General features: G+C 39.8%; 1 protein-coding gene across 1 annotated transcript in view; it reads right to left on the reverse strand.

Moving 5' to 3' along the window:
- ABCC9 (ATP-binding cassette, sub-family C (CFTR/MRP), member 9) overlaps positions 1-26,404 on the reverse strand; it is a 74,983-nt gene that overhangs the window by 29,723 nt on the left and 18,856 nt on the right. Inside the window, exons 7-19 of the mRNA XM_010575430.1 lie at positions 25,043-25,237; positions 22,118-22,282; positions 20,410-20,565; positions 17,495-17,629; positions 15,445-15,607; positions 14,764-14,804; positions 13,696-13,838; positions 10,809-10,917; positions 9,401-9,511; positions 8,379-8,451; positions 6,995-7,100; positions 1,916-1,954; positions 279-380 (exon numbers count right to left, since the gene is read on the reverse strand). Of these exons, the coding sequence (XP_010573732.1) occupies positions 279-380; positions 1,916-1,954; positions 6,995-7,100; positions 8,379-8,451; positions 9,401-9,511; positions 10,809-10,917; positions 13,696-13,838; positions 14,764-14,804; positions 15,445-15,607; positions 17,495-17,629; positions 20,410-20,565; positions 22,118-22,282; positions 25,043-25,237 (1,538 nt within the window). The remainder of the gene's footprint in view (positions 1-278; positions 381-1,915; positions 1,955-6,994; positions 7,101-8,378; positions 8,452-9,400; positions 9,512-10,808; positions 10,918-13,695; positions 13,839-14,763; positions 14,805-15,444; positions 15,608-17,494; positions 17,630-20,409; positions 20,566-22,117; positions 22,283-25,042; positions 25,238-26,404) is intronic.

Here is a 26,404-nt window from a genome sequence, read left to right on the forward strand (position 1 = left end):
AACTTTAGCTGCTTGAAAAATACACAAGTGGCTTCCACTGTGTTCCATGGAGAGCCACTGCCACTGTGTGATTTCTTACAAACATCTTAGACATGCACTCTGGTTAGAGGGGGAGCCTTGAAAGACTAATTTAAAACAGAAACCTTCCTTTGAGATGGCTAAAGACAGGTTAGCTAAATCCACCCCAGGGTTAATGTGCATTGATATTTTTCAGAATCTACAAACTTCTTCCAGAAGGAGAAGCTGCCAGATGTTTTTGCAAGGGGTTTGATATTTACCTCTGTTTATTAAATGGGCTCCCAAAGATAATGTTCTCCTCCACGGTTGCATTCAGCAGCCACGGCTTCTGAGCTGCATAAGCCACTGAGTATCTGTTTCTACTGTAGACAGATAAAGAGCATTAGTAAAAAGCAAAGCATCCACATTATGAAATGTCTGAGAATCAGGGGTTTTTAAATTAAATTTATGAATGTGCATTCATAAAAATACAGGGAAACACATAGGCAAAGCAACTGTTACAAAAGTCAATGGAAGAATTTTTAATTAGATGCTTTTGTTAGAACAGCACCCACTCTCTCCCCTGATTGCAAAATCTATACTCTAGGTTGTACTCTATGTTACTGTAAATGGCTGGTACCTACCTTAATCTAGTAACTGCAATTGCAACCCAAAGGCAATTTATAAATAATCAAAATTACTAAATTCTCACAAGAATAGTTACTTTATGTCAAAACAGGTAGTGAAAAGGCGCTGTTCAAATGGCATCACTACACTTGACTTGCTTCCTTCTGAAGTTTTAGATTATTTTACATGGCCATACACATGAAATACTTTTTTCTCAGTGAATGCTTTTTTCCTTTAAGTCTATTAGATCCTCAGTGGACTGACATGATATTGGAAAAGAGGGTGGTTTAATACAGATTGGGAAGGAATCGCTACAGTCCCCCAAGTATTTACTAGACATACTTTAAACATGTCTAAATACCTAATGACGTGTACAATAGGGGTATGAATGTTCTTTAGTTCTGGTTGTTTTGCCTATGTAGAGTGGCAAAAAAGGTCATGTAATCTCAGACATTTTTCTGAGATCCCTGAGATGTGTGAGGAAGGAGGGGTGAACTGGTACCAGCTTGTGGATCTGAACACTTATCTTCCTTCTCAGTCTCTTTGATGGTATTGCTTCAAACCAAACATTTGATATAGCTTTGTATTTAAGCATCTAGGATTTGCTATTGAGAGAGAGGGTGCTAGGGTATGAGAAGTAGCTGGTTAGTAGTATCCCCAAAATTTTAGGAGTTTTAGCAGTTCAGTATGCACTAGGATGAAATATGTCCTCAGGATTATCAGGTAGCAAATCATGGTGTGGCTCCCAACCACAGCTATGTGTGCCACTACTTCTCTGTCATTTATGATGTGTTTTTAGTTTAGCTTGTCCTTCTTTTAAACCTGCAGGTCCTTTCCCTGAAGCCAGCAGTGGAGTCACTGCTTGACTTCAGCTGGAGCACTGCCAGCTCCCTTCGAGCGCTGTGTCCCCTGCTCTATCACACAGCCATCAAGCAACACGAAACCCAGTGCTGATCAGAAAACATGCAAACACATGGGAGGGTACACGTAACGATGTTTTACATCTAGAGGCCCCGTCTTGCAAGATATTGGAATGCTAAACTCCCAGTGATGTCAAATGGGAGCTGGGAGCACTGAACATCTTTTGGACAAGACTGAGGTAGTGGTACAATGGCTGAAGAAGATTGGGATCCACTGGATTTAACACAACCTGTCAGTTAATCCTACGGTAAATGATTATCGACATGGTAAGAAAACACAGAGATGGCTGAAGGGTACAAAGATGAAGGTTTGAGTAAATTCTGAAGAAATTAATGAGTGTATTATGATACACTAAAAACAGAAATAATACCTTCTGGATGCTTCAAAAGAAGGTTCAGTTTCATTTACACTGTAAGTTATGGTAAATGATATTTAGTAAGCAGGAAATATAGAGAATAACATTTTGTGCTAGTTTTACATACAGGGAAACTGAGGTTAAGTATATATTTTAAGAACTCTACATCAGTTTAGGTTTTTTTTCTTAAAGGGAAAATAAACAAGGTCTAAGTAAAAGCATGTAACTTTTCTAAATACAACAGTTTCATATCTATAGTGCAAAGTGGCTAGACAGGCAAGTTATGTTGTTAGAAAATGTATTAAAAGTGACAATTGTATTGTAAAACCTATTAAAAATGAAATTATTAATATTGCCTAGGCATATAAAAGGTTGACAAGCAATGAGTTAGCTTCTCCACACAGTTCTGCCAATGACCTACAAAAGTTGGTAACTAATGTCAAATTTCCCTTGGATCCAAGATAAGCATTATAGATACACTTTTGAATCAGAACAGATTTTGAACCTGTTTATAGCAGTAAGGCTGCATCAAGCCATGCACGGCACCACAACACCTAGGCTTTCCTTGTCAACCTCCACTTCTTCATGATCATATCCATGAAATACATTTTGAAGAGAATACAATGGCAGTAATGACACGAATGATTTTGCAGCTCTCTCTGTTTGTTAATTGACTTATTAACTGTGTCGAGGGCATGGGATGCCAGTCAAAGCAGTTCTGGACCAGTGATGGTGCTCCTGTCCAGGCATAGCGACACATCACTGCAAAGTAGAAAACCTAAAAGAGTAAGTTTATGCCAGGTAAATAGAAACAGGCATTAGAAGGGACTAGAAAACTGATACTAATGTATTATTTGCCTGACTTAAAAAAAACCCAAACAAACAAATCCTCCCCTCCCCAGCCTATGAATCCTCCAGATGAAATATTTTACTGCTGAGACAGAAATGTCTGCTTGCCTGCTGGGATACCAGTAACTGCAGCTGCACTCATAAGCAGAGGATCCAAGTCTGGCAAAGGGCATAAAAATTCTAATAGCAGAGCCCTTGTAATGCCAGACTCATGTATTAAGCATCTTCCCAAAAGGTCAGAACTGAGACATGTTGCTTTCTGTGCTGCACATCAGCTCTCAAGAACTCCGATAATTCATGCCTAAAGTGCACAATCAGTGTGTTTCCTTCATGCACCAATCGCCAGAGAAGATATTACATCAGAGGTGAATAAGCCCTGTCGGTTATCTCAGAAGGGTCAGAGAGCCATAAATTGAGGCTCATAACAGACATTGCTTCACCAGAGTTGGTCCTTTATTCAGCAGAAGTTTCCAGTCTTCTCTACAATGGAAAAAAGTTACAAGAAAGCAAAAGATTGAGTCTAATGAGAGATTAAAAAGAGGTCGGAAATTAGGTCAAGCCAAACAAAAAAGAAGAAAACCTAATGTTTCCTCTATTAAAAAACCCCAAACTTATCAGCAGAACATTGCAATGGTAAAGAAAGGGAAAAATCTTTCATGTATACATTTGGGAGTGCCCTCTGAAGTACAATATAACAAAAACTGGGCACAAGCCTTGCAAGACGCCTTGCATTCCATACCAGATTTAATATGCTTGCCATTATAAACAAATAGATTATCTGAATGAGCAAGGACTAATTTTAGGATTTCAGTTTCTTAAACTCTTCTTCCTTGGTTAGAAATTTCATTCCATGCTTAGCTTGACAAATACACTTTAATTCTCCCAAATTATGAGTGAGATTTCTGTGACAACCCACGTTCATTGATAATCTCATGAATAAACACATATAAAACCTTTACAGAGCCGAGGCCTTCACAAATAAGGGGATTAAGTATTTGGTCTTGTACTTTATTACCCTACTGAATCTGAAAGAATGATGTGATTGGAGGGCATGGGAGTGGGCTGAAACTGAAGCTCCTAAAACCAGTATTTTATTTGCCCACTGAGGTTAGTAATCTTTGCTCTAATTTATTTATTTCTTTAAATGTGGCTATTTATACTGATTTTTTTATCTGTACTGTAAAATATATATATTCCCCAAAATGGGGTGTGGTAAGTTCAAGTCTGAAATGATAAGACCAAACTGATTAGATTGATTTGTTGTTGTTATAAGATTTTTGAATATATAAGCTGAAATAATAGAGAAATGAATTTGAATCAAGGTTTTAAAGAAAACTCAAAAAGAGACCTTGTTGAAGTTTGGAAAACTTTTATGCTAACTCTGGACATTTTAAAATAGATTAATGCATCTCTAACCAGGCCCAGATTCCCTCAGCCTACAAAATGAAAAGGGAGGAGAATAAAGGCATACAAAATCTCTAGGATACCACTGTAATGGCAGAATGAGCCATTTCCTCTGCTAATATAGGCAAGAAATTTGAGGCAAGACAAGGACCGAGCATCTACAAAAATTCTGTCCAGCAGTTTGGAGGAATTTATTCCTATCCCTGCAACCAGCCATAGCAGCAGCGCTAGTATGTAGGTATGCTGCCTTTGGCTACTGACATTTACCTGGCCTATCAGTTATCCCTTCAGTGCCCATAATACCCTTCAGTGTTTTCTGTGAGCTACTGTGGTTGCGACCTCTTGGTAAGCGGTTGTACTTGGCAATCCTTCTGAGGGGAGCACTGACTTTTCCTAATTTTTCTTGAAGTCTTCCATAGCTTGAGGGCAGAACAGGCCATTTGGGAGGATCTACTTCATAATTTTTGTGTTTCCCATGCTTTTCACTTAGTACACAACAACCTGTTTGCACAGAAACCAGTTCAATATACAGAAAATATATACCAAGTGAAGGGCTTCCACTTAGCCACTCTTCTTTGCTTGGCGGTCTGAGAAGATGGTTGGTGTGCGTGAGGGGAATACATGTCTCTGCATATTCCCCACACCTGTCCCTGTATGGACTTAATAAATCAGGTCTGAAACAAGCTCAGCTACATCACTGCATCCAGATAGCCTCATGCTTCAGTATTTAAGAAGTCTCTCTAGCCGATTGCTCACTGGGAAAACAAAAAGCCGTCTCCTTGTCTAAAGTTTGTAATGTATCTGAGGCATGTCTCATGTAAGTGGGAAGAACTGAGAACTGGCCCATAAGATTTGCCCTGGCCAAGATCTCTTGCAGAAAGATACACTAACATGCTTTCTTTCCCTAAGATCCCAAACCAGTGACAACTCTGGCAGCAGGACGTACAGCTCTCACTGCAGTCAACCACAACAGCCCAAGCAAGATGGGCTTTCACAATGATGCATTGCAGGATTACCCCAATATAACTGGGGCTGAAATCTTACCCATCATTACTATTACTGTGGTGTTATACTTTGTTGGGAAATTCACTTCGCCTGCATTTCATCCCTGGATCAGTAGCTGCGTTAGTCATGCATGTGAAATCACATGGAAAGGATTTAAGGGAGTAAATAGGACCTTTATTATGGTTTTGTAAAATATAGGATCCACTTAGTTCAATACCTGAAGCATCCTTCTGTATTCATCTGTCTGTCAGGCAGTCTGAAATTATCAGCAAAATATAACCATGTTTACATCAGCTATACCACAGTACCAAATTATAGTTTGCAATGAAAAAAATCACTCAGTAGGGCCTGAGTTACTTGCTAAAACCTGAGTTGCCTGGTGATGTACAAACTGCTAATCAGCTGACAATATGATCTTAATCTCACTTGAACAATGTGAATCTTAAATGGTTTTTCATAAACTTTCTCTAGTATCTTTCTAAGATTTCTTGTTTTCTCTAATCTTCCCAAGATTCCATATCTTTCTTTAGGACAAATCTGAGTCCTTCTCAAATATATCTTTGAAAACAATTGTGAGAATAATTTCAAGGTACACTCCACTTGTATCTTCTTAAACTACTGAGAAAAAAAATGCCTGATTGTGATGTCAAAAGCTTCATTATATTTCTCAAAGGTATTAACTGTGGTAAGTCACATATTCTTCTTCCTTCAAAGCTTAAACTCACATATAATTAAACTAAAATTAGTCTTGCCTTGGCTCCAACTGTACCTGCTACTCCAGTGAGATCATACATTTAGAACAGCAGACAGTGAAATATGGCTAGAGAACAAAAAATGCCATGCGTACTAGCACAGGAAAAGAAAGATAGCCAGCTTGCAACGCTGCTGTAAGAAAAAGGTGACAAAGGAGGTTACTAGGCAAGGAATGGGGCACCAAAATATTGGTCTCTGTGACAAAATTCACCCTTTCACCTCAAAAAGCTAATTAAGAAGAGCTTGCCTTAGTAGTTTTAAGGAAACAGAACTGATCTTTAAAATCAAAAAACAAGTCTTGGGGCTGCAGCACATCCCTTCCACAGCCTCTGCCCTGCCTAGGCGGGAGGAGTGGCTGCTGCCCCACTTAGTTTCTGTAGGAAGTTCTTGTTCACTGGGTCTGAATCCACATGGATCCTGAGGCCTGACCTCACTGGCAGTTCCCTCTTCAGCAACAGCTTCTTCACCGCCTTTACTCTTTAGGTATTCCGTGTCCTCAGGCTGTGTTCTGAATGTATTACAGTGAAGAGTAACACTGACTTCCTTAGGCAAGGCTTGGGCAGATACCAGGGAAAGGGAAAAGCATTAGTCCTGTGTTATTCTATCACCTTTTTTTCTGCTAGCAGCGGCATGACTGAGTGGGAAATACAGCCCTTCCTCTATGCTGGTACCCCACACATACCACTCGACTGAAGAAGCTCCAGCCTGTGATGCTTTTACTGGTGTGTACAGTAGCAGTATAACAATGCTGACTTCAATTATAGTGAGTACTGAAGCCTAATGATAACAGGAATAGTATATACTTTCTATTCAGGTCATTTGCTTGGGCTAATATATTAGCTATTAATAACCAGACTAGCCTCTTTCCCTCCCTGAGGCACTCTGCTCTGCCTGCTCTGAACCATGACAGAATATCAATGAAAAGCCTTCATAAGTTTGCAGGTGATGCCTTCCAGAGAGGATCTGGATGATGATAATCATTCAACATGCAGTTCTGAGACAGGAAGTTTACATTTCTCACAGCAAATCCCAGCTACCTCCTTCTTAAATGAATGCAGCAATTAATGGCTATATGAAACATACTTGCTCCAGTGGACTTTTCCCTCCAGCGTCTGCATCTCTCCCAATATAGCAAGGAGAAGTGAAGACTTGCCACAGCCAACCTGACCCACAATCATTGTCATCTGACCTATGATAATAACAAATACATTTTCAAAAAAGAAAAAAAAAGTTCTACTCAAGACCGCAAGGCGCAACTAGATCCAGTTCTACAGCACTTGAACTAGTTGGTTACGTTTGTTAGCATCCACTACATAAATGGGCAATACGCATAGAATCATAGAATGGTTTGGGTTGGAAGGGGCCTTAAAGATCATCTAGTGCCAACCCCCCTGCCATGGGCAGGAACACCTTCTGCTAAATCAGGTTGCCCAAAGGCCCAGCCAACACGGCCTTCAACACTTCCAGGGAGGGGGCATCCACAGCCTTTCTGGGCAAATTATTATGCATGTATTCATCATACAAATTGCAAGTATTCATCTATAGAAATATACATTAATGGACAGTACAAGTACACACTAATCTCCAAAGGAATGAGACCATTGCTTTGACATATGTTATCATGCACTGTACGGGACTTTGTTACTTTATGGAAGTTATTTAGGGTCAAATGCTATGAAGTGGGAAGTGATTATTCAGTCTGGGATTCCATTAAAATTTGGGCCAATCTAATTAGTGACTGCAACTGAGAGAAGATCCATTACTTTTTTCTGCTTTGCTGTACTCCTCCCACCACCACTTTCCTACCTTTAGTCCTACTTTGTAGTGGCAATGGTGCTTCTCAGATCTTCCCATAAACTAACTGAACTCACTAACTGTGCTAGCTAGTGCACTTGCCAGGTAAGCCTCTCGCCACCTGGGGAGTTAATGGTCTTATTCCTTCCAAAGGAGGTAAACTGTCAGACTGGTTCACCCAGCTTGTAAACCCAGGGCTGTAGATTGTAAACTCCTTGGAGTAAAGACCTTCTCCTGGTGTTGTATGTGGCACTGGGCCAGCACAAAGAAGTGTTCATCCATGTATAAGACACCTAATGCTACAGTGAAACAAATGATACAGACTTTGGGATTACCTATAGTACTTTGGGATTATTAAAAATAATAATGAATTTTTTTGCAACTATCTTTTTCATATTTATTCTTACTCTTGACTTTGTTCCTGCTGTTATAAACACTATATAAACTGTATAGGTATATAAAATCATGTAATTTTTTGTTTATTTATAGTACTTCTGGTTAATGATATAGCTGTATGACCAATACAGTTCATGACCTCGTATACATTTTTAACCTTCATTTTTTCTTATAAAAACCTAAATGTGTGGGTTTGTGCTTTTCACAACCTCAAGAAATGGAATTAGTAGCAATTTGATATTACATATTTAATGTTTAAGGTGTGCATTTATCCTACCTGTTGGGATTCTGATGTTTATGTTGGACAACGTAGCTAAACCACTTCCCCATGAAAAGTATCCATTGGTCACCTACAAAACAATTACCACAAGTCAGATATATAAACACGAGGGAAAAAACATAGAATGTCTAGTTTGGATTTAAAACGTTACTGAAATAAATCTGTGATTAATAGACATGGTGAGGTATGCTCATACACAAAAAAAAGCAAGTTAGGTTTGTAAAGACTGCCAAACTCAGGAAAGTTTGTAAATAAGGAAAGTTATATACACAAACATATATACTGATTGAAATGCAATAAAGGGATGATCTTGAGTTGAACTCTACCAAACACTTTAATTCTGTCAAGTATAAGATTAAAGACTAAGAAAAATGGCCACAAGATCTCACAGGTGACATCTAAATAGCATACCTTATCAAGGAATGAATCATCCTGTATATTGTGATACATGGCCCCTTGTGAATGGATTCCCAAAGTACAAGTTGAATATTCACAAGGTTTATGCTGAACATAAGAAAAATATTCCCCAGTGTACGCTAGCCTTTTTGTACTTCCTTTGGAGTTGACAGGGCATGAAACATTCCTTGCACAGAGTGCAAGGACATATGTGGGGAAAATTTGGCCAACATGACTTAAAATAATGTCATAATAAATGTCATGTCATAATAAATGTCAAAATGGGATTCAAAAGTTTTGATCTTGGCTCTAAGAGTGAAAGAGAAGTGTATAAAGGGAAAGTCTAAAAAATCTGTATTAATTTCTGCATATCAGATTATCTAGTTTTTGTTCCTTTAGATCCATGATGCCTCTGTTTCCTGGGAAGACAGAGAATGACTATGAAGAGCTGGTCTGTAACAAATCTTCTCACTTTATTTTTGGCTGAGGTGCTAATTTATTTAAGGGCTTGTTCTTGCATGGGACAATCTGCCTTTGGAAGAACAGCAGCAATTGGGCACTATCCCGTACTGCTGCAGGAGGACCTACTCCTCATAAAGAATGAGAAAATGTTTTCAAACCACCTTGATTGCGATATCATCTATCTCCACAGGACGTGTTTGCTTCCTTGTTGGCTGTTCATAGCTTTCAAGCTGATACCTCAAAGGCTGCCTCCTGTTGATGGCCTTGGTGTGCTACATAGTGAAATGAAGAAAGGAGAAAAGTTTGAATTCTCAAGAGGGGACAATATTTGGTTCCTTATAAAACAGGCAATCCATTCCCTTTCTTACCATCATTCTAGGTCACAGGAAGAAACTAGTGCTTTTCAGTATATGTGATAATAAAGACACACTACTGTGATGTTTCAAACACCCTTAACTGAAGTATGAGGCATATCTTTCTGATTTTGGTTTCCTACGCATAACAACCCCAGATTTCGGCTCTGTCATCCCCCTCAAACCACTAGGTAAGTCTGCCCTACCTGAGGTAGCTCCAAACAAAGCTGTGTCAGTAAAAGTGTAAGGATATGGAGAGTTACCAGTTTGGTTCTCAGAAGCAGAATAGCTGCAGGAGCAAGAAGCATATCAAATTAGCTTGTGCAGAATACCTCACTTATGCTTAAGAGTGATTGTGGAGCTAGCTCATTCAGAGCCACCTGTGGTATTTGTAAGCACCACTGTATTGAGCTAAATTGGGATAATCTTAGTGATTCCTTACAGCTGGGCTGTCTACAGTGAATGATTTAACCTTTACAGATATTACCTTTCTTTTTCCCTCTCCCCATCATCTAGACTTTGTCTGTCACTCTCTGTAGGGCTGGGCAAAAGGTGGACAAGAGAAACAAAACAAATGCTGAAACAATTTCATTTTTGTTTCCTTTAGTATAATTGTTAAGCCAGAAAAAACAAGAAGCATGTTGTTTTGGGTTGGCAAACTAATTTAATTCAGCTCAAAATAAAATTTATTTTTTGCTGATCTTTTCCTTCTGTTGCTGTCTTCAACTTTCAGTCACATTTCAAATGACATAATCAGTTTGAAACAGTTGAAATATGTAGCTTATTTCACAAAGTTTGGTGGTGTTTGTCCCACCTCCAATTCTGAATCTCCCAGAGCAGGAATCAGTCCTACCTAAAGATGCCCAACATATAATGGATTGTACTGGCAATGTACAGTACAAACGCCATAACCACAAGAAATGCACCTGGGCCTTTTATGAAAACTGAGAAGGATGAATTTGTACCATGTGTAAATGTGTTGGGGTGTGTTATGGGGGTTTTATTACTACTGGCCCTTCAGCAATGCTTAAATGTGTTTGGGGACCGTTCATGTCATAGAAACACAGAGATCCTGACATAGAAGAGGCAAAACTGGTCAATGTTAGAGTCAGGCTGGAAGCCAAAACTCCTGAGCCCTATCATTTAGGCCACTAGCCTTGTATGGGGCTATATGGCCTCTCTGCTTTGAAATTCAGTGTCATAAAACAGAACTTACAAGTCCTGTGTGCTTCTTACAGGATTCATAAGCTACAGAGCTGTCCCCACCTCTCCAGCTGTCATCTCCAATCTCATCACTCAGGAGAAACTCATTCAGCTTCTGTACACTTGAAAGAAAACAGGACAGTGAGTTAAATAAACCCAGGTTTCCATGACCACATTTCCATTTTTGTGCAGCCCAGCCAGCAGGATATATCAGAACTGTTCCAAAAGAAGTTCATGGGATACTTCTGGTTTCCTATTGGACTGTCTGCCACCCTGATGGCAAGTGAAAATTTATTTATGTGGAAGAAGGACAGATGAAAATAATTAAACATCGTACTGGTAGCTGGGAATGAAGAGGAGAGCTATTCATGTGAGTGCCACTAGAGCTCCGTGGCAATGGTTTCCATCCTGGCAGGCTTACCTCTTCTGTGCCTTTCTTATGCCTACGCACAGTCAGGATGCATAAATGAGTCATTCACCCACCTACATCCTCTGAAAATGCCAATGCCTCAGGTGCATCCTGAACACAGCTTTTGCATACACTGCATGCAAATGGGACTGAAGACTACACAACCCAGGAGAGCCACGGCCAGCCTTGGACAATTACAGCAAGAGCTCTCTTTGCCTGCTTCTTAAAAGTGTCCACTGGGAAATAAAGCACACAAGTTCAATTCATTCTTCATCACAGAAGGATCTGATCCCCTTTCCGCCCCATTTCCTTTCAGAGTGCTGTAAGCACCTAGCTCTTTATCATTCTGGGGAAGGGATGAACAAAAGCACCCACTGGTCATGCTATGTTACTTTGTAAAAACTAAAATCAAGGTGCATTGAGCCAGAGACTGAGAAAGCAGAAGGACATAAGACTTCAAATCAGTGATTTGAATGTTAATCTGCAAATGGGAAAGTAGTCCTTTTTTAAGGCCTGTCTCAGCATTTCGTATGAAATTATCACTACATGTTCAAGCCACAGAGATACTGGTTAGCAAGAAAGCACTGCTATTGTCATTATTTCCTCCTGCCAGTATATCTGTTCCTATCTCCTCTTTTGAAAGGAAAATTTATGTGTCTAACTCCCATATCAGAGTTTAAGTCTTACATAAGTGCATCAAACAAGAATTTATCTTCTTGTAGAAGATAAGAGACCTCGTTCTGATCATCTGCCTAAGAAGACATCAACCGTTACTTTGCATTTGAACAAGGACAGGTACCCTCAAAAGTTTTCATGGTACTAGAAGTACTCTTTAACATAAAATGGAGAATCTGACCAAAGTATGAGCACTTAATCATAACACAAATGAGCACATACTCATATACATGTATTTGATTGATGGTAGAGCCGTGGAGTGGCCAAGCACGCATTCTTCATTCTTCACTTGGGGGACATGATGTTCATGGGAGAAAGATGTTAAGAAGTAAGTTTGCCAAAGGGTAAAGTTTGTTTTGGCAAATATGGTCTCTAAATAGTGTCCTGAGGGGTGGCCAGCAGTGTTAAGGAAAATGTACACACCAATTTGATATTAGGGCTATGCTAAACATAGTGCAGAGATGTAGAGGCTGGGATGATTTATAAAGGAGCCTTGAGATTTTCCACTAGTCAGAAATAATTTTCAACCTAGGGAAAATGTCTCATGTGGCCCTGCTGCTGCTTTGACAAAAATAAACTCTATTTAATTTTTTTTTTAAAGTGAGTGTGGTGCTGGCAAATGACAGCTGTGGAGCCTGAAGTCCCCTTGACTGCTATTTGTTATTACTGTTACCCACCAAAAAGAGGCAGTGGCAGCAGCAATGCAATACCTTGCCAATGTGCTTCAGTCTTGGCAAGAAGGAATTACGTTTCTGGGTGTGAAGGTTAGTTCGGTCTTTACATCCTGCTCATGCTTGGCATCTGACACATTACTGCCAGTCAGGTGTCAGTTTGCGCCTCTTGGGACATCTTGTCAGTGTGTATGTCTACATAACTGCCCCATGACCATGACTCTTTCCATACAGACCACTGACGCAACAGCCAAAAGTCTGAAATTTGACTTACTACCAACCAGCTCCCTTGAGATTAAGTGCTCTATAGTCCAGCACGAAGGAAGTTGTTTTGTTGGGCTACTTGCAGCAATAAATGCCTGGAACATATAAGTTTCTGATGAAGCAACATATTTTATGAGTTCCTTTTCCTTTTTTTTTAAAATCTTTTCCACTTTGTGCCAACTTCTTCACTGTCCTGCCATGCAGATCCCTAACCCTCACAGACAAAATTCCGAAATATCTGCCTTGCCATGCTTTCTCTCCTGCATCTCTTTACTGCTATTCAGGGGAACAGCAGTTTCTCTATAAGAGAAGTGCTGTAGGACTCAGTTTCCCTTGGGTGACTAGTCCAGTGTTCCTCTATCCACTTTCTTTCCTAAGAAATTCCATGCTAGTGCTAGACAATGGGAGACAGGTCAATACCAAATTCTCACGTAAAGCCCAATGCACCGTTTGTGGAGGTAGACTTAAGCCAGTTGCTCTCCCTTGCATCAGCAGGGCCAGTCTTGCTAGATAGCTTCACGCCAGTCTCTCTCATCTCCCTCTGCATTGACAAGAGCTCAGAAAAGTACTAGGTAAGGGTGACGGTGGGTGGCCACACTGTGAGAAGAGGAGCATATCCCAAGGAAGGACAGTCCAGCTCTGAATCTGACCTGCCAAACTTGGTGAAATTATCACAAGAATGGAACATTTCTTTGTCTCTGTGTCATGCAGTAAAAAGAAATGGTTACTCTGATTTCTCTCACATTTTTGAACATCTCAGTCCCACCTCTTAATCCTCTTCCATGTGAGCAGGTAGAAACCACCTTTTTCTCCAGCACCTTCCCTGTTGTATTACTGAATGTAGGTGTTCAAGAGTTGGAGAAACAAGAAGGGCCACTTACCTTACGATAGCCTTGACTGCAAAACGAACCACAGTGGAGAGCAGGAACAGCGGTGTGACCAGGATGTGAAACAATGAGAGGGATGCAAAGGCCTGGGCGGGCTGCAGCGGCTTGACATTGGTATACGCGTAAGTCACAAAGGTCTGTCACATCAGGAAAAGAGCATGTCAGGTTAAGGACTCTTGAAAAAGATGGACAAGGACAGCGAGCAAAATATTTTGCTCAGCTAGGGCCAGTAACTACATAGCTCAATTTATTGGGAATCCCAGTAAACTGAAGAGAAAGCTGTCTTCTATTAAAGTGCAAAAGATTTTAAAAACTTGCCAGTGATTTCAAGAGATTTACACATTTAAGAATGAAAAACTTTTCTTTATAAAGTCACAGCATTTAGTTTTGTAAAGTTTTGTAACTGACTTCAGGGTTTAGAGGAAACAAACAAACCAGAAAAATCAGTAAGAACCTAATAAATCTTATGGGATTTTTTCACAGATGTAGAACTATGGTCATATCTCATCCAATGTTAGCATACTCTGAGTAATGCCCTCAGCATTTGGTCTAGGAAGACTCGTTACTAGCCGGCATGCCATAGTTCCTCCAGTGCATTAGGCTGAGATTTAAACCTGGCCAGAGGACAAGCAAAATTTATTTCTCCCTAAACTGCAGAGTACCCTTTCTTGAAAACTAAAATGGTGGCTTATAATGCACTTTGAAACAGGAATGATTTTCACTGCTAGACAATAGAAAAGCAAAGCCACCCAAAACCCTTTCAAAATGAGACCTTCTCAAAATGGGTCTTCTTTCAAGTTGCAATGCTTTTTTTCTTTCTTATAGGAAAAAATTATATTTCTTTTTGTTTTTACCAATCCAAGCCACAGCTGGTGAAATACCAGCTCTTGGAATGGACACTTCCAGTGTCATGCTATTCTACAGTTAGCAGGGGCACATTAGCTCATCTGCCAGTTTTATGAGGAATATGTCCTACAAAAACAATGGTGTCTTTTCTTTCTTTCTCCCCCTCTCATTTTCTCTGTCTTTTTATAAGGAAAAGTGAAAAAACCATTATCTTACTGCAAGAACAGCAGCTATTGGTATGGCCGCATTCATAAAAACTGTGAAAGAGAAATAAAATAGGCATCAGATTATATGAAATAAGCAAAAACAGTTTTACCATTAGTTGTATGGCACTAGAAGAATCCAGTTATTTCCAATTTAAGTAATTAAAACTCCCAAAGGAAAATTCCTATGCAGGAAGAAATTTCCTTCCATGACAGAGAGACATCTTAAACACACAAACAAATAAGCCAAGTAATTATCTCATTTGTATACTTTAGTGAACTGGGATAAAAAGTTTTATGTGCACAATTATTATGCAACACAACGAAAACATTACCCTGTCAGCTCTTCTACATTACAGAAAATACAATTTCATTCAGACACTAATTTATCTTTCCTGTAATCAGAGCTGCTAATGTTATCTGGAGCCTTCTTACTATAAACCAATTCATAACTGTAATGTCATTATGAAGGTGACAGAAAACTTCCTACAAAAAAAAAAAATCAGCAAAGCATGCTCTGTATTTTCAAGTTTCTGTGTTATATATTTGTCATGCCTTTTTATTTGAATCACATTTCACACACACAAAAAATAGTGTCATAGGCACAGCTGTATTTGGCTTTAGTTGAAGCCAGGAGGAATGTTGACATGGAGAACAGGATCCATTTCTGAGCATTAAAAACATAGTTACTTACTGGAAAGAGATGTATGAAGCGCAAAGGTTTTGAGACTGGTGAGTTCCTTCATTCTTGTTTCTTCCACGCTAGTACAAAATATGTGCTCCCAGGCATACAGCTTTAATAACTTAATGCCTTTTAGTATCTCATTGGTTTTCTTTAATCTTTCAGTAGAATAGTCCTTCATTTCAAAAGAAAACAAGGATAAGAAATTGATAATGGTTTATAGTTTTAATGAGAATACTCTTTTCCCCTCACTTCTGTTGTAAAATTCATTAAAGATTTATAATTTTGTTTGGTTTTTTGTACAGGCTTTCAGTTGCCATACTGAGTAACACAATATAAAATTCCTTGTTCTTTAGAGATGTTAAAGTGTTTACAATCATGAGGGGAAATTAAGTGACCTGTTCTGAGAAGAAATATAACCCAAAACATCTGAATCCTTCAAATAGAGGGTGAAACTCAGGGAGGTGGATTAGTAGGTCAGTGGTGTCCATAACAATAGACAGAAGACTTCATGTGTGTGATCGCTGATACAAGATTCATTCTGGGATTCATACAGACCGGCGAGCAAAATAAATAAGATGTTTATTCATATATTTAGCTAATTGCCTCCACCAGAAAACAGTAATTCTAAGTTTTGGTAAAATCATAATCCAAAAGATGTTATGAGTCAGACAAACTCAGAAAAGAGCAAAAAGAAAGATTCAGACTATTTCTGAAATTATGTAAAGATAAATCCTCTGTTGGTATAAATTGGCACAACTGTACAGGATTGAAGTGTGCTGAAGATTAAATTAATGTATGTATAATTTGCTTACTGAATATTAAGATAACAAGGATCTTTAAATATTCAACAACTCAAGCGTCAAAGGTTGATTAAAAAAGTTCAAGGATCACAAGAATAAAGTTAAAAATTAGACAAAGTATCAGAAAACATTTCTAATTGGTGAACTAAATTAGACAGCAAAATAAACTTACAGCACTGAAGAATGTAAAATAGATATTGATCCAGCAATGCCAGCTGATTTTTAGAGAATACCAAAGCTTGGGGTGAGAGCATAAAGTCTCTAGCCATTTCAGAGGGCGGTTGTACACATTCTTTAAAACTCTCCTCCTGTAATTTATCAGTCATTTGTACTGTTTGCTAACATCCCATGAAATAAAACACCTGCATGTAGGAATAGCACCCTTTCATGGAACGGAATTCAGGTGAAACCATGCTAGTTGGGTGAAAAATACTCTCTGCAGAGAAGACAGGTCAAGGCCCACATACTTTTTTCAGATTCTTGTCTGACAAATGTTAGGACGGAAGAGATACTAAGCCACAGAAAAACAGAAAGGGAGGGATGATGGAATTAAGACGCAGCTTGCCCAAACCTCTGCAATGAATGTTCACTAACAACAAGAACCCCTGATTACTCGTTCTCATTTCTGGATGTGCTGGTTTTGGCTGAGGTAGAGTTCATTTTTTTCACAGTAGCTAGTATGGGGCTGTGGTTTGGATTTGTGCTGAAAACAGTGTTGATAACACAGGGATGTTTTAGTTGTTGCTGAGCAGTGCTCACACAGAGCCAAGGGCTTTTCTGCTCCTCACCCCACCCCACCAGCGAGGCGGCTGGGGGGGCACAAGGGGTTGGGAGGGGACACAGCCAGGACAGCTGACCCCAACTGACCAAGGGATGTTCCAGACCATAGGATGTCATGCCTAGCATTTAAAGCTGGGGGAACAAGAAGGAAGGGGGGGACATTCGGAGTGATGGCATTTGTCTGCCCTAGTAACCATTAGGCATGATGAAGCCCTGCTCTCCTGGAGATGGCTGAACACCTGCCTGCCCGTGGGAAGTGGGGAATGAATTCCTTGGTTTGCTTTGCTTGCATGTGTGGCTTTTCCTTTACCTGTTAAACTGTCCTTATCTCAACCCACGAGTTTTCTCACTTTTACTCTTCCAATTCTCTCCCCCATCCCACCGGGGGAGAGAGTGAGCAGCTGTGTGGAGCTTAGTTGCCGGCTGGGGTTAAACCACTACACTAGGGATCACAAATGTCACTGAAATAATTTACTTACGAGAGTGCTCTTCTGAGCCTCAGCCAGCTTCGTAGCTATGAAGTACTGTATTGGAGCTAACAGTACAATGACAGCGGCACCGACCAATGCACTCATTCCAAGTAAATTGTAGAGTAGGATCACACCCATTATTATCTATGAAGAAAAAAGCAATATAGAAAAAGGAGATTTCAATATGCCAGAAGGATAGCAAGAAAAAATATTTTTCCTTCTAATAAACAAATGGTTCATAGGAATCAAGTGAGCCCTTACTTCAGAAGGTCGTGTTTGGAAAGTGTGGGAAATAAACCCAGAAGCCTTTATTTTTGACATTAACTGCATAGTTTGTGTTACTGCCTGGTAGTCCTAATTCCAGACGAGGTTTCCACAGAACTAAAGGAGCACTAAAATGATGGTGCTTACCCCAAGGCATTTTACAGAATCACTGGCCTTAAGTCTTATTTACACTAGAACTCCTTACATCACTGGAAGTTTTCAAAGGTCTTAGGACTGTCATGAATCACGTTTGCATTCTGTCATAGTGGTCCTCTTGCAACTGCAAACAGAGGCACATCTAAGACAGGCACTGAAGCATATGTGGTGGGAGTGACACAAATCTTACCTTGTGCATCAATACCATGTAGGTCTGTAGGAAAGTACCAAGATGCTATCTTAGTCCTACAAAAAGTTCGGGAACACTTCCCACAATGGTTTACCCGGGAATGTCTCTGATGCAACTACTGTAATTCTGCTTCCTGTGTTAATACAAGCTCTACTACATAAGTATTTTGATAAAAAGCTCCACTGTATGGTACAGGATATACAGAACTAACTAGTTGCCTACTTTGTATTTTTGCTCTCTCTTCAATGAGTCAGTTCTGTCTTTAAATCTGCATTCTTACTATACAGTATCAGAAATAAGAATCAGTGAAGTTCAACATTTTGAAAGCATTATTTAGCTCTTCAGGCTTGTGTAATGTAAATTAGCATACCTACATGCCATTTTCTTAGCAGAATAACACAAGGTTACAGGTAGCAATTTGTACTTGGGGTAAACTGAAGCCCTTACTAGGGGCCTGAACCTGCAATGAGTTTTTGTGATTGATAACAGGCCATAATTTGTTGATACACAATGTATTTTGTAAGATTCATCCCAATCTTCAGCAGGCTATGGTTATATTGGCTCACTCTTGAAGGATATAAGTTCAGTATTTGCTACAAGCTTTTCTGCTTGAGGAGGGCGCAGCCCTGACAAGTGCTGTTTCTTGAGACGTCCCTTGAAGTTCAACTCTTTTGCATAAGGCAAGATAGAATAGTCCCAACACCTTTTCCAGAGTGGTATAGTTATAATCCAGCTCATAGTTACGAAGGGTTAGTTTCTTCCTTCTTTTTTGCAAAAAGCAGCCAATTGAGCTAATCAGGCAGAAAGACTTATTACCATAACACCAGTGTCATTGATATCAGCTGCATAATACTTTGAGAAGGAAATAGTAAATATTCTCCTTTCAATTTTATTGTTGGAGCAGATGTGTAAGGTAATCACTATGACTGATAGAGCTAAAGAGCAGAAGGAGCCCTTTGTAGCCTAGGCCACAGGTGCTCACTCACCAAGTTCTTCAGCAAGGGTAAATTCATGGGTGATGCTACGCTCATTCCTGCACAAAGCTATTGTCAAGCTCCCCTGTGTTCCCTGTCTCCTGATTACCTGAAGGTCAACTACAGGAACCAGCAAAATCATCAGAAATTTCCTCAAACCAGCCTTTTACAGTAGTGGTAAGGAAGGCCATTACATTTCTACAGTGGCTGAGACAGAGACTTTATTAAAGAGACAAATGAGTGGTGAATTTAGTCTACATATAATTCTTCACTAGCCACAGGAATCAGACCACCTGTTCATTTAATAACATTCAAAGTATTAACAGCAACTCTTCCAAATAAACGTGGGTGTGAAACAGTGACTTAAAATTAAATGCTCTGTATTATTTCTAATTTCTGTTACTGTGCAAACTTTTTTTGTCCTTTTCTCCATAAATTATTTGATGACTCTCTAAACCCTACCCTATCCTAAAATAGACACATAAACCCAGTATTTTTTTCCATTAGTAGTAATAATATTGCTGACTATTATAATAGATTACTGACGCAGTCCAAGGAATTTCAGCAAAACAGATCTACTATAAGAGTGGCTTTTATCCTTTTTTAAACTTATTTAATGTTGGTGGGGTTATCTACAAGTTAGGGCCATGTCAATTGCACCCCAAGCTAAAATTCTGAAGGTGCTACAGGAGTCCAAGCTTCATGGAAAATCAGCATGGCTTAGGTCATTAAGTCATTTAGCACTTTTGAATATTTCTTTCAGGCTAATAATTTTTACTTTTCCTTCCTACAGATCCGCCTACAGATCTTTCCCAGCCTTGTTAAGAACCAGATGTTTACAGTAACTAAGCTCGTTTATATGAGAGCTACTCTGGGCATTCTGTGCAGCACGCTGTTGGTGCTGCTGTCAGTCACTGAGCAGGATTCAATTGCTTTTTGCTCCTGCCACAAAACGCAGTTAAAAAGTGGACACTGCAAATGCAATACTTAGCACTGGTCAGATGCCTGTGATGCTGCCATGTGGCAGAAATAAAAGCAATGACTTGTGTCAGTAGTGGAAGAAATATGAGCAGGGAAAGGATGACAGGTCATGATTCTTAAAGTCACAGACCACATCCATGACATGGAAATCCTGCTCAAAAAATTCCTCTCTTTACTTCAGAGACAGCCTCCCAGCCCTTGGAGGAGATGATGGACCACGTTTCTGCTTGTTAGTCTTCCTGGCAAATGAGTGTGAAGTCCAAGTTCCCCTCTGGATTCTGTAGTAGTCTCACAGACATATACTCTTTTCAACCACGTTGGAGGATCTCTGAAATCAGGCCCTTACTTTGATGCTCTACCTGAACAGGCATTGCCCACAGATTGGGGCACAGGAACAAGAACCACATTAATTGATTTGTTTCTATGGCAACCAAGTTATTGATTTGTCCCAGTGTCATCTCTCCCATGGACAAGTTGGATGTCGAAAGCCTCAGGATCTTATTATATATCATCGCCTGTAGGAAAGGAGTAAAATGGAAGATATGAAAATGATATAATTATAAAGCAACAGTAGCAGAAGGACATTTCAAGCTGCGGTATCAGTCTCTACCTAAGACAGCCCTTCTCCAAGTCTCTCACCTGAGACACAGAAAGAGAGATGGAGACAGAGTGAGAGAAAGCACAAGAGAGAGAACTGACTTTAAAAAACTCCAAATCCTTTTAAAAGGTTTGTTGCTTAACACAGACCTAAAATAGAACAAAATGACAGCAAAACATCAACATTTAGGAGACCGGGCAAAGATCTCCTTTGAACAAACATTTGGTGAGCCTGCTTTTCTGTGACACTGTCTGTCAAAGAGATCTTTGTTTCTGATAAGATAGTTAAACTCATGCTATGAAGTTTTGATCAGGGTGGCTATATATTCCTTTGGGTTTCTCTTCTTTACCTGGCCATCTATTTCCATAAAATTTGTAGGAGCTTAAGAGAGTTTAAAATTAATCAGGGCTTATATCTACCAGAATTTTAAAGACAAATATTGTGAGCCCAGTTTGCAGCTACGACCAAATATCAAACACTGCAACTTTGAGAAATTTTTAAAAATATTTTGTGCCCTTTGCCCTGTTTTGTCCATGAATCCTGCAGAATTAAGCAGAAATGCCTACACGCCATGGTGAATTACATCAGCTGCATATGGTCCTAAAAGTCCCCATTTTGGCAAGTGGGAGTTGCAAAAGCACAAGGAAATAATCATGTATGCTTTCTCCACCATGTCTGTACCATCTATCCTGGGAGAAGGCAGAAAATGTTTGAAATATCTACATCAATCATAGCGTGCACAAAACCCAGAAGCTTCCATGCTGAGATGATATTCTTGTGGTTAGTTACACCTGGCAAAACATCAGTTCCAGCTTCTGTTCTGCACACAGTGCTACTGCTGTCCATGGAGCGTGGTCTGCGGAGATCCCTGCTACAACCCACCCATGTTCTGAGCTGGAGCTGCTGGCTCCAGTTCATAAACATGGCTTTCACAGAGGGTTAATGGATGCCAGGTTTAGAGACACAGTTTTGGAGATGAATTACTCCTGTCCCATCCCACAGGGCTCTGTGCAAAAGGGCATAAATATTCAGAATCACGCACATGATACATGGACAATGTTCCCGTAAAACATAGCGTGGCCAAAGATACTCTGCAGATAACTGCTCACAGTCAGCAGAAGTAACCTCATAGGCAAATGAACAAAGCAGGGGCAGAGCCAAAACAACACTGCTTATCTTCATATACTTAACGTCATCTGCAAAAATATGTTCTTACATGCACAGTGTGAGTGCTAAACTTCTGCACGTTAGTATGATGGTTTTTGTTTTTAGCAAAAGCAATTGCTGCCATCAGTTTGGCTGTGTCACTGATACCACTTCTCCAGTTTTCTGTATAAAAATACGGTGCCTCTCTTCTCTCAAACAACTGTTAACTGAGTCTTCAGATAAAGAACAAGACAAATGAAAGTACAAAGCTGGAGCTAGTATTAGTGAATTTCTTGGCAGATCACGCAAACATCTTTGCTCACCAGTAAAGCACCTCGTAGGTTGATGCCAGTTTCTGTAGTTACATAGTAGGATGCCTGCAGGAATGTCCTCTGCAAGATAAGGGCCAGGAAAAGAAGAACTGCCAAAACATAAACATTTCTGAGGAATTCCTCTGAGGAAAGATATGAATTTGATGGATCCTTCACCTGAAAAGAAAGGAAAAAGTGATGAAAGTGGCATAGGAGGAATTGTATGTTCTTGAGATACAGGAAACAAGGGAATTCAGTCATTACATTACAATAAAAAATATTGGTGGTATTATGGGACAGTTATGGAAATCAGATTTCTCACTGTACCTACACAGCAAAATCATTTGGATACAATTAAATACTCCGCTCATGTTCCAAAGACTTAACTTTTAGCTGTTCTAAAATGAATTGGTTTTAGCAGGAAAGGGACAATTAGATCACCATGTCTGCCTTATCTTTAGTTTCTTCATCAAATTCTGATGACTTATAGGATAGAAATGCTACTCTGTAGAAAATAAAGCTCATTCCACCTGGACCACAAAGAAGCTGCAAGAAAATATTTTTTATTATATGGGATTAGTTACTCATGTTGCATTTGCATATTATGGAAACAATTCCTTCCAGAAATATAGCCTATGATACCTGTGAATTCTGAATAAAATAAGAACATATATACCAGTATTCCCCACAAAATGAACTTTAAACAGGGGGAAAAAAAGTCTCATTCAAATCACTTTATTTGTTTTCATTTTCTAGTTTTGATATTCACTGTTCTGCTCTGTTTTAGGCAGAAAAGGAAACAAATGTACCAAAATACTGCAAGGAAGGCTGTTCTTTTGGTATTTCCGATCCAGCTGGAAGCAGGATGTACTGGAATTCTTACAAAAAAAAAAAAAAAGAAGAAGAAAAAGCCTGTTCCACTGAACTACCCAGCCTGATCCTGAGATGAAAGGACTGGGGAATAGTGGAAAGTAAACCACTACCCTCTTGGAGATTCTTTCATCACTCTGGATAAGTGTCATCTGCCATGAGACTGCAGGCAGGAGAGAGGTGCTCGGAACCCTCCAGGCTCACCTCACTGCAGTGACCCCAGCCTCGCCACACCACACACTCCTCCCTCTGCCATGGGCAGCTGACACCCAAAAGGTGTGTATATGCACCCAGCAGTGTTTTCAAAAGGTCCAATGTCTGTAAGACACCTAAATCCCACTGAAATAATAGGTCTAAGTGGCTCAACCAGCCCAAGACTCCTTGAAATGTGGGTTGTTTAAGTTTATGATTGGCCAGGTAAATATATTTGAAAACTCTTCTCTTAATGTGCTGCTGCATCTAACTTCCCCATGTTTACATGGTGGGGATATCAATAATAACATAACATTTGTAGATACCTTTATTAATGTACATAGAGTTCTCAGGTATTAAGGGAGAATAAGCATAAAATGCAATTAATTCACATTAATTGGAACTAGACCGAATTTAAAGGAGAAACACATAATAGCAAGAACAACCAAGAGAAAGTTTATCAAAATCCATAAATTAAAAGCAAATGTATTCTGAAATGTATCCAAAAGAAATAGTGACTGTCACCAAGCTAGGCTCTTGGAGTGGTTTCAAGTTCTCCAATGATTTTAATCTTCCCTTTAGCCAGTGTTGATTAAAACTTAAAAAAACCCACAACTAAAACCACTACACTGAAGAGTACAAAAGATGAAGGAAGTGTACAAGGTACAGATTCCTAAATTTGAGATCCAGAAATTATAATTTTCAAGCTAAAATACCTTGTTTGTTCAACATGCAAAACAGCCCCATTTTTGAGGCGAAATATGCACTTTCCCTTTTAACTCTGTGCCTCAAATCCAACACGTGGAGGTTCAAGGATGATAAAGACCTTTATTTGATAAGCTGCACAATTAAAGTCTCATTCTTCAGTGCAATGGCTGAATGAGAGTCTAAAGCCAAATTCAGACCATCAAGAAAATGGATGTCAGGAGCAAGCAGCCAAGGAGAAGTTTGGACAGTGATGATAGTCAAATGCTTTATCTGCAGGGGAAAATGTTATTCCATTACATACCTATCTGCTCCTTCAAATATAAAACACTCCGCATAAAGTGTTTGTAGATGTTTCCATCTCAGAAGACAGACGTAGGAAAATTTCTTCATCATGTCTTCTCTGCTGTCAGCTAGTAAAATAATTTTACCTGTATCTTTTCACTAGTTACTAATAAATTCTTTTTCCTATGATAGAAAAGGTTCTGTATCAGAGGTTTGCTCAGTGCTTAGAGGTGGCCTCTGAAATTTCAGTCTCCGTGAAACTTGAAATGAGCTGTGAACTAACATCTTTTGTGCATCTCTAGTATCAGGAATGCCATTGAATAAAGTAGATGCTTATCACCTTCTCACATGCACCAATGCATTTCACCACAGCAACAAGAGCACAACCAGTCACAAACAGGGAGTGACTACTCTCTGCCTCCCAGTGGAAAACAGATTTCAGAGAGCTCAAACCAGTCAATGAACTACCAATGGACAGACGGATAGAAATTAAGCAGAATTCCCAGACTCATCCCTGCTGGATGCCTCCCTGAGGCACCACCAGCGGGTGTCCTGCCTGAGACGAGGAGGCATAGTTAAAGAGGAGCAGAAAAGCTGTTCCTTCTCCCCAGAACTGCAGGGATGACTCCACCAAGAGGCAGACAGCTGGGCAACTGGGGGAAGCCTGCACTACCTGTGTTGCATTCATACCAAAGACTTCCACTACTGAGATTTATAACTTGACTGTCTCTCACAAAAAATTACTCAATTTGCTTGAAAGAAACAATGAAATAATACAATGATGATCACAGACATATAAAAGCATGCAGCCAGAAGTATTAAATACCTGATATGAATCTAGAACTACTACCAAACAAAGTCTTTCAATCCGTGTTGTCACGTTACCTTTTCTGTCGTATTTGTATTATTGGTTGTATTCTGGAAGCCCTGGACAATGCCAGAAATGCACAATGGCCCAGCAAAACCCAGCAAGTCAGCCAAGTAACGGAATGTGCTGCTGAGGAGAATTGGTCGTCCAAAAGCACTGTACATGGCTAACCATATGGAGGGACTCCGATTGGGCTGGTCTGCTACCTTTTTCTGGAAAACAGAGAAACAGGTATCAATGCACCAAGAAGAGACCTCCCTGGCTTTATTACGGCAACTTCCATCTCGTTCCTGTCTGGATGCCCAAATGGTTCCTGAAGGGTGTTTTGGAGTGGGTGAGGTAGCAAACATGTAGATATCAACAGATTTCAGACATTCTTCACAGCAAATTCAAATTCTGCCTCCTCTTGGTAACTGCGGTTTCTCATCTCTAAATCCTACCACTTTTCTGAACCTGTGAACACAGGAATGCACACACAGATTAATCATACTGGCATGTAGCCATTGCTCCTTGTCACATGTGCGCTTAGGAAAAGGTCTGACCTTTCAAGCCCTTGCTGGTATGGGTAATCTTGGCTTTCACAGTAGCTGTGAAACCACTTGATCCAGTAAAGGCCTCTGATGTGAGAAAGGGATTGAAAGAGAAAACATGGACAGACACCTACAAGAATACACTTTAATTTATCTGGATTTTTTTCCATCTCTTGGACGCCTTCCAGGAAGACACACTTCAGCCGATCAGCAGTTACTGTGCTCAACACGATGAAAGTAACAGGCTATGTTGGGAGGTAAGATTAAATCAACCAAGGATGCTTTCTAGCTTTCAGTTCTGTGGATCTATGCAGTATGACAACTCCTGCCCTAAAACACCAACCAGCAAATATCTCTGTATCTAGTCAGAGGAGTTCTGGCATTTCTGAGGTCCTTTCAATCTAAAGAAGAAAGAGTTTTACTTAACAGATCTATGGTCTGCAGAGTGCTTCCTTGCGCTTCAAGCAGCAGCTTTTGACACTTTAAAAAAACATCTGTCATTTTTCAAGTAGCACAGATGACTGCAAGTTGTAACCCACGCCAAGCCCTCCTGAGTGTTCACAGAGACATTTTAAGTATAGCCCAGTAATAACAACACCCTGCCCTGGCAAATTAACCAAAGAAAAACAAGCATGCCTGTACCCTGCCTGGCTGCCTTGTCTTTTTTCCTCTTTTCTCTGTTTTTCCTTTCATGCCACTTCAACAGTGAGATAGAATATGTGCATGGTGCCAAAAATGTACAAGGGTACAGGAGGGCCAGATAGCTGCTTACTGGCTTCTAGAGATTAGGCCAGGCTGGTCATACCCAATGCCAAGAGGCTTAATACAGAGAAATAAGCAGCACGGGGA

Source organism: Haliaeetus leucocephalus, unplaced genomic scaffold (genome assembly GCF_000737465.1).
Source record: "Haliaeetus leucocephalus isolate CR32 unplaced genomic scaffold, Haliaeetus_leucocephalus-4.0 Scaffold473, whole genome shotgun sequence".
Lineage (NCBI taxonomy): Eukaryota > Metazoa > Chordata > Aves > Accipitriformes > Accipitridae > Haliaeetus > Haliaeetus leucocephalus.